This window comes from Lygodium microphyllum, chromosome 2 (assembly GCF_053477565.2).
Source record: "Lygodium microphyllum isolate KBCC chromosome 2, Lygodium_microphyllum_v1.1.10, whole genome shotgun sequence".
Taxonomy (NCBI): domain Eukaryota; kingdom Viridiplantae; phylum Streptophyta; class Polypodiopsida; order Schizaeales; family Lygodiaceae; genus Lygodium; species Lygodium microphyllum.
The window spans coordinates 144528660-144545060 of record NC_141136.1 but is presented as its reverse complement, the minus strand read 5'-3'; the positions used below and the strand labels follow the sequence as shown (position 1 = coordinate 144545060).

Below are 16401 nucleotides of genomic sequence, written 5' to 3'. Positions count from 1 at the left end.
TTGAAGAGATGTGATATGCTTCTTAAAAAATTATCAAAGATGGTGGCAACATGCCTTGTTCTACATAATATGTGCATTATGCAGGAAGATAATTTTGATGATGCATGGATACGTGAAGCTACATCAAAACTAAAGAGACAAAATAACACACCTCATGAAGACATGGGCCAATGAAATAGTATAAGGAATGGACTAGTAGAGATTGCAACATTAACTAGTATAGATACATCACAAGTAGTTCAATGAGCTAAATTAGCAGAGCTGACACAAGGATTTGGCCAACCCAAAGGAGCAGCCCAAAGGGACAACATCACTTGAACCATGTTTCAAGAGAGAGAAAATGCTAATGTGAGAATTGTATTTGTATGAAATAAAATTTCCCTCTTTCCACCTTGTAGAGAACTGGGTAGATCCATGCTTTAACAGTATAGTGAAGGGGTTCAACTCCCCTACTCTCTAGTTAAATATTTGATTAATTGTGCTAATTGGTAATCATTTTATAATTATTGTGTAAGCAACAACTGATTAATTTGATTGTTGTGTCAATAACTTGAGATTGATCAAAGCCTATTTTGGTGTTAATTAATGATTCGTATTCATCTTTGTGTGTTAAACATTTCCAGATGGACACCCACCTTGTGTTTAAACATGAGGCAGACAAGTGCCGCTGCCCTATGTGTAAACATGTGGCAAACCTGGTCAAGTCACATTTTTCTCTGCCCACAAATTGGGCACAAACTAGGAGGGCAATGGGGACGTGTGAACATGTGGCTTGGCCAAGTCACGCTTTTCTCTGGCCACAAATTGGGTGCGAACTAGGCGGGCAATGGGGGTGTGTAACCAGCCTCAAGGCCCTATAACAAATGCCGTTGTAAATGGCTGTTCGGAGAACCCGACCTGATTAAGAATGGTCGGACACATTGGCGGGACCAGTGAGATTACTAGACTGTTATTTAAACACGAGTTTCTGGGACATCGTATTTTTCGCTCGAATCAATATGGGGTCATCCGTCGTGCGTGTGATTAGACTACAAGCTATGTTTCAGCTTCTCTTCCTTATATACTGCACCCAAGGTAGCCTTGCGGTACAGCAGCGGTCGCGGTACTCGACTTCCGACCTCGTTAGCAAGGTCCATGGGTCAGGCCAAATGAAGCAACATCAGTATGACACGGTGATCAAGCACCTGGAGGAGAAGCCGGACAAGCGGTTAGTGATGGGGCTGCGGCATAGGGACCATCCAAAGTCACCCTTACGGCCCCAAAACGCAACTCGGCAGCAGCTCTTCGAGGAGGCTACCAAGAGAGAGGGGGCGCGGATGGCGCGTCGGCGCCAGCGCAGTATCGAGAGAGGGATGCTGGACCCGCTCGGAGAGACAGAGACGTCCTTGCCGACGAACACCGGCGACGCGCTCTCGGGCCGCGTCTCGCCAGGAGCCCAGACGTCGGATTTCTACGTGCAGATGAAGGTGGGCATCCCGCCCGGCGAACCCCAGCTCTTGCTCCTGGACACCCAGTCACACCTCACTTGGCTCCAATGTAGCCCCTGCCCTGCGGATTCCTGCTTCAACGAAACGACTACCCTTTGGGACCCCGCCACCTCTTCAACCTACACGCCTGTGTTATGCGACGACGACCTGTGCAAAGGCAATTTCCTCCCAGACATCGCGCCATGCGTTCAGGCCGCCGCTCCGTTTCTGAATGCGTCTCAGTGCGCGTACAGCCTCGCCTACCACAACTATCACGACCAAGCCCCTGGTCCCCATGTCTCAGGAGTCTACGGGACTGACAACCTTTTTCTCAACGGCGCAGACTATACCGAAGGCGAAAACTACCTGATCGCTACGAACGCACTATCAAACATCATCTTCGGCTGCGCACACAGCGCGCGCGGCTTCACAGAAGGCTCTGGCGTTCTAGGGTTAGGGTACGGCAACTTCACCCTGCACACCCAGCTCAATACCAGCATCTTCTTCTGCCTGCCCAGCGTGTTCGCTCAACCTCCGCAGACAGGTTTCTTGGGGTTCGGATCCATGCAGCTACCGGACGGGATGACGTTTACGGGGATGCACTACGAGGGCCGTCATGGCTACTTTGTTAACATGATTGGGATCAGCGTCAACGGGACTCTGCTGAATACCTCGACATCGGATTTCGTGACGCCGGGGGTCTTGATAGACATGGGCACGACGTTCACTCAGCTGCATCCGAACCTATTCAATGCCTTCGCGCGCGCCATAAACGATTCAGCCATAGGCTTCAAGCGCAGCGCGCACCCGCGCCCCTTCTGTTACCAGTTTGATGGCGGCAGCATCCCCGACACCTTTCCTCGCGTGGCCTTGCACTTCGACGGAGGCGGTGTCCTGAACCTCACTGCCCAACAAGTCCTTACTCCTATTCCCGTCGACGACAAGTCGGATTACTGTCTTACCTTCCAAAACTCCACTGTGGGCTACACAATCATTGGCAATACTCAGCTCGCCGGCATCCTTGTGGAGCTGAACCCCCAAACCGACATTGTCGGCTTTGCTCCCTATAACTGCGTAGTCTCGGATGGTGAAGAGTCCCTCGCGAGGTGAGAGATCATGTGTGGGAGAGTCACAAGGTGAAAGGGTCTTTCTGGTACTGCTCCTTCAGAATATGAGCATGGTTTTCGGTTGCATCCGCAAGGAAAAGGGGGAAAAGTCAGATCATGTTTGAACCTCTAGAGGATAAGTTTTTTTGTTTGTCAATGTAAGACTTTGTATTTATGACTTTTGACAAGTTATATAATGGAATTGTTTTTGGTTTTGCATTGATTTTCACATATTTGATAAAACTAGGGGTATAATGAGAGAGGAAGAGAGGTTGGATTTCTATTTGAGAGAGAGTGTGTGTGTGGGTGTGCATGTGCATGCATGTACGACGAAAAGAAAGGCGTGGTAAGAGAGAGAGGGAGGGAGGGAAGGTTTGGATTTCTATTTGAAAGAGAGAGTGTGCGTGTGCACTTGTGCATATATGAGTGAACCATAGAGATAGAGATAGAATAAATACATACATACATACATACATACGTACATATATACACATCTCTCTGCTATGTTTGTTTTCTTTGTGATATTGCTCTAGATGTATATATGTATACATAAATGCATACACATATACACTATATATATATATATATAATGATTTTTTTGGTAGTTTATTAGCATTGTCTTTTATGGCATATACTTATACAATGGTGTAGTGACAAGATGTTAGAGATCCCAAAAAAATCACCCACTACTTACTTCAATTAAGTGATCTACTTAGGTTTGAAATGCATTACAAGGATTTAAACCTATAGCGACTGCGGGTAGCGACGCAGGTAGCGGTGTCGCTATTTGCATCACTCGACACCCCACAAGAAAAAAAAAACAGGCCGAAACCGAGTACGGGCTCATTTCGCGCATTTTCGTCGATCATTTTGAAAGGGAGAGCGAGAGAGAGAGCGACCGTCATGAGAGGGAGAGGAAGAAGGCTTGCCGCTGCCGTCGTTCGCGAAGGAGAGGAGAAGCCTTCATCGCGAAGAGGAGCTGCCAAACCCTTGCCATATCTCATCAATGAGTCCATTCTCTCCTTCTTTTGCTTGTTTAGGGTTTAATTCTCTTTCTCTTTTGCTTGTTTAGGAGAGGAAATGAGAGAGAAAGAGAGGGAGAGGGAGAGGGAGGGAGAGAAAGAGACAGAGAAAGAGAAAGAGAGGAAGAGGGAGGGGGAGGAAATGAGAGAGGGAGAGAAAGAGAAAGAGAGGGAGAGGGAGGGGGAGGAAATGAGAAAGGGAGAGGGAGAGGGAGAGGGAGGGAGAGTGCATTCTCTCTCTCCCTCTCCCTTTTGCTTTTATAATTTGTGTATATATATTGAGAGAGGGAGAGGAAATGAGAGAGAAAGAGAGGGAGAGGGAGTAAATGGGGGAGGGAGGGAGAGGGGGAGGAAGGGAGAGTGAGAGGGAGGAAATGGAAGAGGGAGGGGGATGAAATGATTGAGAGAATGAGAGATATGGAGAGTGTATTCTCTCTCTTATTTATTTAATTTTTGTATAATTTGTATATAATGTAAGAGGGAGAAGAAATAAGGGAGAGGGAGAGGGAGAAAGAGAGTGAAATTAAGGAGAGGGAGAGGGAGGGGAGGAAATGAGAGAGAAAGAGAGGAAGAGAGAGAGGGAGAGTGTATTCTCTTCCTTATTTATTTATTTTTTGTATAATTTGTATGTAATGAGAGAGGGAGAAGAAATGAGGGAGAGGGAGAGGGAGAAAGAGAGAAATTAAAGAGAGGGAGAGGGATGGGGAGAGGAAATGAGAGAGGGAGGGGGAGGAAGAGAGAGGAGAGGGAGAGGGAGAGGGAGGGAGAAGAAATGAGAGAAGGAGAGGAAGAGAGCAAAAGGAAATGAGAGAGGGAGAGGAGAGAGAAAAAGAGATAAGATGTTAAACATAATACACAAATAGAGCAAGAGAGGGTATGGGTGAGGGTGAGGGCGAGGGAGGGAGAGGAAATGAGAGAGGGAGAGGAAGAGAGAAAAAAATGAGAGAGGGAGAGGAGAGAAAAAAAGATAAAAAATTATTCAAAATAATAGAGAAAGAGAAAAAGAGAGGGTCAAGGTGAAGAAGGGACATGAAATGAGAGAGGGAGAGAAAGAGAGAAAGCTAAATGAGAGAGGGAGAGGAGAGAGAATAAAAAATGTGAGAGAGAGAGGAGAGAGAAAAAGAGAGAAAAATCATTAAACCTAATAGGGAAAGAGAGATAGAAAGAGAGGGTGAGGGCGAGAGAGGGAGAGAAAATGAGAGAGAAAAAGAGAGAAAAACCATTAAACCTAATAGGGAAAGAGAGAAAGAGAGGGTGAGGGCGAGGGCGAGGGCGAGGGAGGGAGAGGAGAGAAAAAAAGGAATGAGAGAGAGAGGAGAGAGAAAAGGGAATGAGAGAGGGCAAGGGAGGGAGAGAAATGAGAGAGAGAGGAGAGAGAAAAAGAGAGAGGGAGGGAGAGGAGAGAGAAAAAAAATGAGTGAGAGAGAGGAGAGAGTAAAAGAAATGAGAGAGAGCAAGGGAGGGAGAAGAATGAGAGAGAAAGGAGAGTTAAAAAGAGAGAGGGAGAGAGAGAAATGAGAGGGAGAGGAGAGATAAAAGGAAATGAGAGAGAGAGAGGAGAGAGAAAAAGAGAAATATCATTAAACCTAATAGGGAAAGAGAGAAAGAGAGGGTGAGGGCGAGGGAGAGAGAGGAAATGAGAGAGGGAGAGGAGAGTGAAAAAGGAAATTAGAAAGAGAGGAGAAAGAAAAGAAAATGAGAGAGAGAGAGAGGAGAGATAAAAAGAGAAATATCATTAAACCTAATAGGGAAAGAGAGAAAGAGAGGGTGAGAGCAAGGGAGGGAGAAGAAATGAGAGAGGGAGAGGAAGAGAGAAAATGAAATATTATGTGCTAGGTACTAAGTACTAGGGTACTGAGTACTAGGTACTAAATACTAGTGTTTTATGATACTATATGCTAGGTCATAGAAAAAGAGAGAGATGGAAGAAGAGGATAACAATCTAAGAAAAAAAAAGAATGATAACAAAAACAAATTATTTGTTGTAACGTAGACAAAATGGAAAATGAAAAAGGTCTTGTTGTTCAAGATCACGAGACGTACCTTAATCAGCGTGTCCCATGTCCTTGCTCTCAATGCAAGCTGGCAAGTAGACGAAAACACCGATTGTCTATAGAATACGTACGACGATTTGGCGAGTTTCAATCTGAGATCATTGATCAAGCGATTGCGGATTTTCAGCAAACGGTAATTTGAAGTTAATATCAATCATTCATTCTACTTGCAAGCTAATTGAATACCATATATAATAAGATTGGGTCTCGCTAGCAAATTTTCTATCCAGGGAGGTGATGTCTCGTCCCAAGGGGGAGTGCACCCTTTGCAGCCAATTAGAAGAGTACGTGGGCATGCGATGGATGGAGTGCAGGAGCCAATCCACCACTCGCAAGGTCAATCTATACTGTCAATGCCAGAGGAGACATGCAACCTTCTAGACCTACCTACAATCTTGAAGCTTGAGATGGAGGCAATGATCGATACTTTGATTTCCATGGATGTCGAGACTTCTGATCCGCTTAGAGAGGAAGCATCTATATCATTATATGATGGGTGCCGAGTATCTCGGCTGAAGACACTTCTTGCGCTCTTAAGTATGTAAGCAAAATACAGGTGGAGCGATATGAGTGTGCCCGAGTTTTTCAGGTACCTTGTACATACGCTTCATTGATTTTTTTTTTTGGGACTATTATTACAAACATTTGTGCTTTTTCAAGGTGTTTTATAAATTTTTTCACTACAATATAAACGAGGCATAGACGCGCATGTTAGACGTGCAAAGTCGGACGCGTCTATCACAGCGTCTATAAGTGCGTGTAAACATGCGTGTAAATAGACACGAATTTTGCGTCTATATATCTGAGCAAATAGACTCTAATATAGACGCGAAAGCAGATGCACAATTATTTAACCACCTAAAATTAGCAATTCACATAATTAAAAAACCAAAGTTAATAATTATTTAACCACCTGAAATTGATTCTTGAGCATGCACATATGCGCATGATAAAAACCATAGAATTAAGAATACACATTGAATCATTGAATTAAAAAACTAGAGTTAATAATTACTTTTTCATTGCTCTCTAATGAATGGCAATTCCTCCAGTTGACAAGCCTGATATAAGTAATTAGCGGCAAGCGATAGAAACCTTACAATTAGTAGCAAGCATTGCAATATGTATCTCGTAATTTCTCTACGTACTTGAAGATGATAAAATATAATTCCTTTTTATTATGGAAAATTTAATTTAGCTTTAAAATTGACTATTGATTCTTGAGTATGCACGTGTGCGCATGATAAAAACCATAGAATTAGGAATACACATTAAATCAATAAGCAAATTAAGTATGTTATAGTGAATGATCCATATCATTTTCAATGAGATCAACCCTTGCTAAACTATCTACTTCTAGGTCTATGTTACCAAGAGGTAACGAAACAAATAAGTCTATCCCACTATCAGATGTGTTACTATATTGCTCAATAACTTCATCAATATCATCGATAATCACATTATTGTCTTCTTCTGCATTTCCTTGAACATCCTCGCGAGGTTCATCTTGTATTATATCACGCATATCATCCATTATGGTGTCATCATGCATATCATCATTAATTGTTGGATTGTCATTTGCTATCTCCATGTCGGTAATATTACCATATATTGGTTTTGAACGATTAGATATAGGGATGACATACCACCATTGGTTATTATTTATCATTGGATGATACACAACCTATATTTGAAAAACAAAAGCAAAAAACTTAAGTACTTATTATATTGTATATATGTATCACATGTATACATATAAAAAAATTAGCCTTTGCATATGTACCTGCTTGCATTGTTGAGGTAGTACTAATGTGTCATTCTTATTTTGGTGAAATTTTGTAGAGTCAATGATTACAAAACCACTTGGATGATGTCTGATTGTGCAATGCTCACTATTTATTACCACTTCGTTAAACCACTTCACATCCAGTACATATATAAAGAATCATCTAAAGTCAAGCTTCAGAATATCTTGGATCAAGCCACAATAACCTTCCATGGTACCATTGGCATCCTCGAAGTGAGCAAGGACACCACAATCTTGGGTATTTCTCTTTTCATCTATACCTTGAGTTCGAAGATGTTTACCCTCACACCAAAGTGCATTGAATAATGTGTACTAGTAGTAAAAGATAAAAGATCAAACATGTCAATTATTTATATAAAATAAAACTTATAGAAACAAATTAATTGATAGTATGTCTCACCTTTGATAAGCAACCTTGTGCGTATTTCCACTCTTCTTGAGATATATTAATTTCCTCCTCTTTTTCCATTCTCTCCGTTTTCTCATGTAACCAATCTATATCAATATGACGTGGGAGCGCATTTAGATGATCTAGAAATGAGACATTACATCCATATCTAGTGCGAAATTCTTGTCTTTTTCTTTTTTTTCTTTCCCTTGCTTCATTATATAGTGTCACCCATTTGCTCATTACATCACTATTGAGCACACAAAAACTATTTAACATACGATGTTCTTCTTTTGTTAGCACTTTACTCATTCCTTTTCCTTGAAGTACTATAGAGGTCATCCTCAAGTCTTCATCATCTTTCCATAGTCGTGGTTGAGAGGGATCCACTTCAGCAAGATATTCAGAGATACAAACAAGGGATGATTGCACTAACCAACCCTCAGCCATGCTTCCCTCAGGCCGTGCTTTTTGGCTCACAAAATCTTTCAAGGTTTTTATGAAGCGCTTAAGAAAAAACATCCACCTTACATGAACTGCCCCACAAAGTGCAATCTCATCAATCAAATGTACGAGTAAATGTAATTGAGTAGTTAAAATGGATCGAGGAAAAATTTCCTCCACCAAACAAACCACCTCAACAGATAATACTCGAGCATCTTGCAAAGTGTTTAGATCAATTTCCTTCGAGCTCACGTATCTGTCAAGATATATGATGTTTTTGTTTATTTTTGTGTAGAAATTCAAAGATATATAATGAAAAAATACAATATATATACACCTCACAAGCTCTCCCATCTTGTGAATGATATCACGTACATCTTTGGATACACAATGGGATATGCTAGTAGGAAGTACGAACTGAATGTAAACAATATTCATAGATCAAATGATTAGCTGAGGAAAAAGTCATCATACCCCAAAGTTTACACATAGTTACTCCACTAATTACTATACTCATGGTTAGAGATACCCTTACTTGAATCATTTTGTGCCAACCGTGGGATTTCAAACCAGATAGTTGCTCCATACCTCTTTTCTTTTTCTTTATGAAGGCTCCCTTGGGACATCTCATACATCCTGTGGATGTTCGAAAGCTATATATTTGTTTCTTCACTATTTTTTCCTCGTTCTTTGACAACATCCAAGGTGCATGGGATAGCTCAATCTTTCCTCTGGGTCCAATGCGTGGCCAGGCTCGTCTCATGCGACCAATGTTACGTAAATCCTCCTTTACATTAACTGAATCACGAGCCCGTATCAAGTGATCCCATAATGTAGATACAACATTTTTGAATATGTGCATGGGGTCCAACAAGTGATTGATCTTAAGTTCAGTCCAGTATGGAAGACGAAAAAATATAGAGAACCTAACAAACAAACAATATATTATGTAAACAATTCATCATGCTAAATACTTTAAAGTCAATCGAGAGAAATGCACTTCTTACCGACTCATGCCGAGTGGAGAGTGGCTATCGGCATTAATCCATCTCTCCTTCCAATCTCGAATGGTTAGAGATTGTGGAGTCATTCCATTAGTAGGGAGAATATATTTGGGATGGTCAATAGGGAAAAATCGATGATGATTGTCGTAGATAACCTTCTTTAAAGGTGCCGGCCTAGAGGAAACTAGAGAGGGACCGCAAATAGGACATGCATGATATCCTGACGTGGGTAAACCTGAAAAAACAAGTGAATTAATAAAAGTCAATTGATTCAAGTCTTGAATTTCAAATATAGAGTTATATACATGCACATGAACACTCTCCGTATCCTGGAAAGTCGTGCATGGTCCACAACAACATGGCCTTCAATGTGAAATCTCTAGAGGATGCAGATGCACTTGTATCTTGCACCTCAATACCTTCCCATAACATTTCTAACTCTTCAGTCAAAGGCTCTAAGTAAATGTCCATGTTTTTTACCTTGTGCTTTCTAGGAATCAGAAGGGACAATATCGCATGTCCCTTTTTAATTGCTATGGATGGAGGAATATTATAGTTCACCAATACCAATGGTCATACACTGTATGATGTACTTTTGATGCCAAATGGATTGATTCCATCCATACCTAAACCAAATCTCAAATTTCTTGGCTCTTCTTTGAAAACGGGCCACAAATTATTTATATGTTGCCATGCCGGTATGTCTGCAGGGATCCTCCATTTTCCATCACTTGAACGATGACTAGAATGCCATGACATGAGCTTTCCAATAAACTTACACTTGTACATAAGTTTTATATGTGGAACAATCGGAAAATATCGCAAAACCTTACGAGGCACATCCATTGACTTCATCTCCACTTCGTATCTTGATTCGCCACAAACAGGACATTCTCGTGCGAACTCATGAATCCTACGAAATAAGACACAATCATTGACACATGCATGGATCTTGACATAATCGAGGCCTCCCAGAGATGTCAAGTAATGTCTTGCTTGCTCTCTCTTAGTTTGCAATTTGTTTTCTTTTGGAAGCATTTGTGATAATAACCTACATATATTTTGCAGCCTCTCAACGCCCGGGAGGGAGCATCTAAGGATGTGGCACCGCATCCTGCTCAACCACAAAAGGGAGTTTCATGTACGTTGATATATAATTCCCGTAACATAGACATGCAATCTTAATGGTTAAAAAAAACAATGAATACCGGTGATTTTTCTCGGTTCCATTCTCTATACAAGATGAGGTTTGACATTGCAATTCGACGTGCTCGAAAAATACACCCTCGACAAGGATCACACATGCATTTAATTTTTCATCGTAGCTACGAATCTCGATTATGAAGACGCAATGTTTCATCCTCATTTGAGGATGTGCTCATCATTGACTCATCAGCTTGCACCGCACTAGGTGATGATGATGTTGACATGATTAAACCTAATTCATGACAACATCAAAATATTTGTCATTCATATGTTTACATAAGATCTCAATTTTAAATACACAAAAATCATCAAAAATACATTAAAACTTATGATAAGAATTCACTATCAAAACTTATCTTAAAAACAAAAAATTATGATAAAGCCCAAATGCGCGTCTATATCCGCGTTTACCTATGCGTCTATATTGGCGTCTATTTCTGCGTCTATGTTCGCGTCTATACTCGTGTCTATCTGAACAATAGACACGCAAAAATAGACGCACACGTCAAAATTCAAACCATACTTAAATCATTTCTTTTCAAACTGCGCCTTTCCTTTCTTGCATTTTTTGCGGTTTTGAAGGTTGAGTTTAGCCGACATGCAGTCTCTTCATGCCTCACCTAGTCTCTTCATGCCTCACATCCTCATGACTCACCTCTTCTTTCATTTCAAACACACAAGAAGGAAAAAAGGAAAGCCAAGGAGAGGAAGAAGAGAGAACAAGAAGAAGCAGCAAGCAAGCAAGCAAGCATCAAGGGAGGGTAACTTACCAAGGAGAGGAAGAAGGAGAAGGAAGAAGCGCCACCACCCGCCACACCAAACACCCAAGGTGAGTCTCTCTTTCTCTCTCTCTCTCTCTCTCTCTCTCTCTCTCTCTCTCTCTTTGTTTCTATCTTCCTCTCTCTGCTCTGTCTGTGTATTTAGGATTTGTGATTCCATTATGTATTGCATTTTGTAAATCATCAATGGCGGTCGTCGACCTAAAATCAGCTGATCGAGCGCGTCTACATCTCAGTGTAGACGCAGATATAGACGCGAAAAATGTTTCCTCTCATAGCGTCTCAGGGTACGTCTTAGTGTGCGTGTGCTGGCGCGTGTGCTCTGTAGTGTACATGCGATGATACACGCGCTGGACAGAAGGTTGACCTGCAGTCTACACGCGATTATACATGCGTATTGATCTGGAATGTGCGTCTGACAGCACGTCTGTGCTGCATCTTAGATGCGCAAATAGACGCGCTGGACAGAAGGTCCACTCTGGAGCGTGTCTGAGGGCGGGTCTAACTTGCAATTTAGACGTGGGGATACACATGCCAAGTCTCCCAGTTCTGATAGTAAACAATATATTTTTGCAATGATGAATGTGACCAATCCCATGTTTGTGTTTATCAATTTTCTTGTTTAAGAGAAGCATTAGCACTTAAGTGTTATGCTCAATGTCTAAAGAAAGCTCTTTGAAAATGTAGGTAATATATGATTTTTTGTATACAAATAAATTTGTCTTTTTCCTGTGTTTTTTTTAGATGTCGTATCCTGGTTTATCTAGCAATGACCCGGATGTGGATCACATGAATGATACATTAGCCTTCTTTGACAGGGGGATCAGTGCATTTTTTAGAGGTTTTCCTAATAGGGAAGACTTCATGGGAGAGATAACCAGACATCTTGGCCGCTCCCCCACAGCAGATGAGGTGTTCAGTGTTATGTCTGGGATGCCTCTGACATCTTTGCTCGGCACTACTTCCCAGACTCCACATGTAGGTACTCCACATGCAGGTTCTCCACGTGCTCCACGTGCATCGACTAAAGCATAAGCATTTATAGAAGCACGTGCATCTGCAAAAGCTCGTGTGTCCAGCGAGGTAGAGGGTAGTCGACAGAGAGGGAGGAGGGAGAGTCGAGGGGGAGGACGAGGCTTGTGTGGGGGTTGCCTAGGAGGTGGCCAGCGATCACCCTCACTAGTAGATCACGTAGAGGACGTTGTACACCAGTACTATAGAGTTACAGATGCATTTGGCATCTTTCATGATGATGAGGAAAGGGATGTAATGGCGTACATGAGGAGCATCGTGCATGTGATGTATAAAGATTGTTTCATTGCCTTTAAAAATCAGAAAAGCGGTTTGTGGTAGGAGGTGTTGAGGGCAGTCCATAGGAGGTACCCAAATCCTGAGGGTCAGTGATTCTCGGATGATTGGGGACATACAAAAGTGAGGGATATGCTTCACAACAAAAGATCCCACCTCATGACACGGGCCAGGGACTCACTACGGAGGCTGGAGGAGGGGCGTGGAGCCTATAGCGAACCACCTATGTGCCACCGCATGGAGTGGAAGAAAGACAAAAAGAAAGAAACAGAGAAAGTGAAGAGTCGCCAGCATGTAGAGGTGCGACGGATCCAAATGGAAATAAGGGGATCGTCGCATTACGGATCAGGCGGCAGAGAGTCGTGGGAGGCAGAGTTTGTAAGTATATTTTGATTTCTAGTTTTTTTTAAATTTATATTTCTTTCAATTCTTTATATATTTTATTCTAATATATTATGACTCATAATTGTTTGTATATCTCTAAATGTTTTACAAACTACCATCGTTGGTAGGACACCTACTCCTAGAGAGGTAGTTTACCATCGAGGCCATAACCGTGTAGCGACATGGCTTCACTTTTATGAGGGTCTCATCACTGAGGACCAATACAACTGGGCCATGAGGATTCGACAGCCAGAGGAGGTATGTTTTTCTTACTTTCCTATTAAAAGTATAGCTAATTATAACTTTTTCTCCATCTTGTCTATGTAAGCAACCCTGATCTTTTGTGTGTGTAGGCGAACCCGGATGTGGAGCATAGCGAGGAGGGGGGTAGCGACGCTAGTAGCCATGGTGGTACTAGCGAAGATGTTTCCTCTTCAGATTTTTAGAGGAGTAGTATACCTCCTCATGAGGCCTTCTTTTCTTGTATATATATGATATCTCTTTGAGCCTACTGCTTGCGGTCATGCTTTAAGTCGCAAGCACTTAAACTTCCCTTGTAAATGCTTTTGATATATAATGAATGCATGGAATTTTATTTTCAATTCTCGTGCCCGTAAGATACATTGTCTTTTTTCCAAATACACAATCTGATGTATGGGAGGGGGGAAAAAAAACCAAAGAGCATGTGGTTGCTTTGCAACCACATGCTCTATGGTTTTTTTTTCCAGTTCTGCTTTGCGCGTCTATCCGTGCGTCTAAATTGCAGATAATTCGCGTTTATACGCGCGTCTATAATGCATACTACACGCGCTTATACACGTGCTTTATAATTTAAATTTTAAAAAATAATTATAAAAAAAGACACTTTTTGTTTTCCGTTCGTGTCTACCAGTGCTTGTTGCAAAAGCGTGTCTACCAGCGTGTCTATATGCGCGTGTATATGTGCGTCTATTGCGCATCTATTTGTGCATGTAAATTCGTTGATACATGCGATTATAGACGCATATGGTAGACGCGCAAATAGACGGGTGGATAGACGCGCCCGTAATAATTTCTCTACATTCAAAAATCGCGTCTAAATGTGCGTCTATAAGGCCTTTTTGTTGGAGTGTTTCAGGTTATTGAAATATCATATATTACCACCTACAAATACCATGCCTGAGTCTTGTGATGATGCACGACATGTTTTACGAAAGCTTGGCATGGACTACAATAACATCCATGCATGTATCAATGATTGCATATTGTTTCGAGGAGAATACGAGACTATGGAGACATGACCAAAGTGTGGTGCTCACAGGTATCAACAGGACTTGCAAGGGCAAACCATCCCTAAAAAAGTTCTCAAATACTTTTCGCTCATCCCCCACATAAACCACATGTTTCGTACGTCCAGCATGGCGAGCTTGACAATGTGGCACGCGCAGAATAGGTCTACGGATGGAGTTCAACGAATATTAGCGGATTCGCGCACATGGAGCCACATTGACTCAACCTTCCCAGGCTTTGCCCGAGAGCCAAGGAATCTTCAGCTCCGTCTTGCAATGGATGGCATGAACCCATTCGGTCTGCGCTCAACTTCTTACAATGTGTAGCCTATAGTCCTTGTTAACTACAATATCCCTCCATGGCTTTCTACGAAGAAAGGACATCTCATCCTTAGCTTGCTCATCCCAGGCCGCTTTAAAGTAAAAAATATAGATATTTATCTTCGTCCATTAGTCGATGAGCTTAATATTTTGTGGGAGGAGGGGATCACCGTGTAAGATATGAGCAGGCGAGATGGTCGGCGGTCAGCCAATATTCGAGCCATTCTCATGTGGACGATGTATGACTTTTCGGGATTGGGAGAGTGCTCAGGTGAGCAGGCCTTCATTCTCGTTGGTAATATCTATATTTTATCTCCTTCAATCAAGTATTCACTAGGTCATGGTGTTGGAACATGTCTAGTTGCCATATTTGACCCACTTACAGGTCAACCACTTGTTGGATTCCATGCATATTTTCAAGAATTTAGGCAACTTGTTATGGGACCACATCACAGGAAAGAGAGACACTATAGGGGCACGAATGGATTTGAAGGAGTTAAGTAAGATGGAGGTGCTTTGGTCGCAGTCGAGTGCTAATGGTCGCATGCAGCTTCCTCGCGCTCCTTGGGTTTTGTCCACTAAAGAAGAGCGCATTGTGAAGCAAGTAATCAAGTCTATCCATACTCCGATGGGTATGATGTATCCTCTTAGGTCCGTATTTTCTAAAGATGACCAATTATCAGGGCTAAAATCCCATGACTGGCATAAGATATGGCAGGTTTGTACTACGAATGGATTGTAATTAGCGTGGGCATTTTGCTATTTGGAATGTAGCCATTATTCATAATGCTTTCTCATTTGTAGCAGTTTGTACTACCGATCGCGATCGCAAGATGTCTTACTTCAGAAATACACGGGGCCATTTACAAGTTGTCGATTTTAGTGGAATGGATCTCACAGAAGGAGATTAAGATGTCCTCTATTGAATCCGCGAGGGGGGGAGCAGTGGAGATGGTCTGTCTCTTTGAGAAATACCTACCCACCAGCATTCTCATGATACAAATCCACCTTCTTGTGCATCTTGTGGATGAAGTGGAGATTACTGGACCTGTCCATACACGATGGATGTTCTTCTTGGAGCGCTTTATGAAAATCCTGAAAGCCTTTGTGCGACAACGAGCTCGGCCAGAAGGTAACATGGCCGAAGGTTGGTTGGTGTTTGAGGCGCTAGTGCATATTTCATAATGGCTACCAATGGTGAAACCAGACAATGAAATGCTATGGTCGCTGAAGGACGATGATAGATTGACTGGAGATGTGGTGGTTGAAAATGGGGTAGAAAAAAGAATGGATGCCTCAATGGAAGAGAATGTGCATCGCTTTTGTATGTTGCACCATGCCTCTATTGAGACGTGGCTCGCCAAGTACCAGATCGCTAGGCAAGATTGAGAGGAAGCACGAGCTGAATTTCAACGTAGTACGCATCATCGACCGATTCGATATCCTGAGGGCATGGAGGAGATGCTGCGGTTTATGTCAACACGATGGTTGCATGGAGCTCTGACCGCAGCGTCTCGCGAAGGGACAGAGGTCTCAATGGAGGAGTGGAAATTCTCGAGGGGATGTAGTCCAAAGGTGATGAGGGGTTTAGAATCTGTCGTATCTAAATTTTATATGTGATATCTAATTGGAGTGTTTCAATGTACAGTACAAAATATATAATGCAGCGTGGTTGCACAGATGGCATTTTCGCGAGGAGCGCATTGACAAAATGCGCTCCGCAATGGACTATGGTATTATGGCAAGGTTCGAGCAAGAGAACCGGCGACCAGCAACGGATCCAAACACGGTTGTGGATGAGATGGAGTATTTTGAGAACTTGCAAAGTATTGTTACGGTGGATT

The 16401-nt window shown here is 42.3% G+C and overlaps 1 protein-coding gene across 1 annotated transcript; it reads left to right on the top strand.

The window, feature by feature from the left end:
* The first annotated feature begins 998 nt into the window (after nucleotides 1–998).
* On the top strand, nucleotides 999–2576 carry LOC148040431 (aspartic proteinase nepenthesin-2-like). The gene has a single exon (XM_087663908.1). It carries the CDS (start codon nucleotides 999–1001, stop codon nucleotides 2574–2576), a length of 1578 nt encoding a protein of 525 aa, XP_087520034.1.
* The last annotated feature ends 13825 nt before the right edge of the window (nucleotides 2577–16401 follow it).

Bases quoted from the DNA above. Each gene is read 5' to 3' on its own strand.
- LOC148040431 (XM_087663908.1), top strand. From the start codon at position 999: ATGGGGTCATCCGTCGTGCGTGTGATTAGACTACAAGCTATGTTTCAG.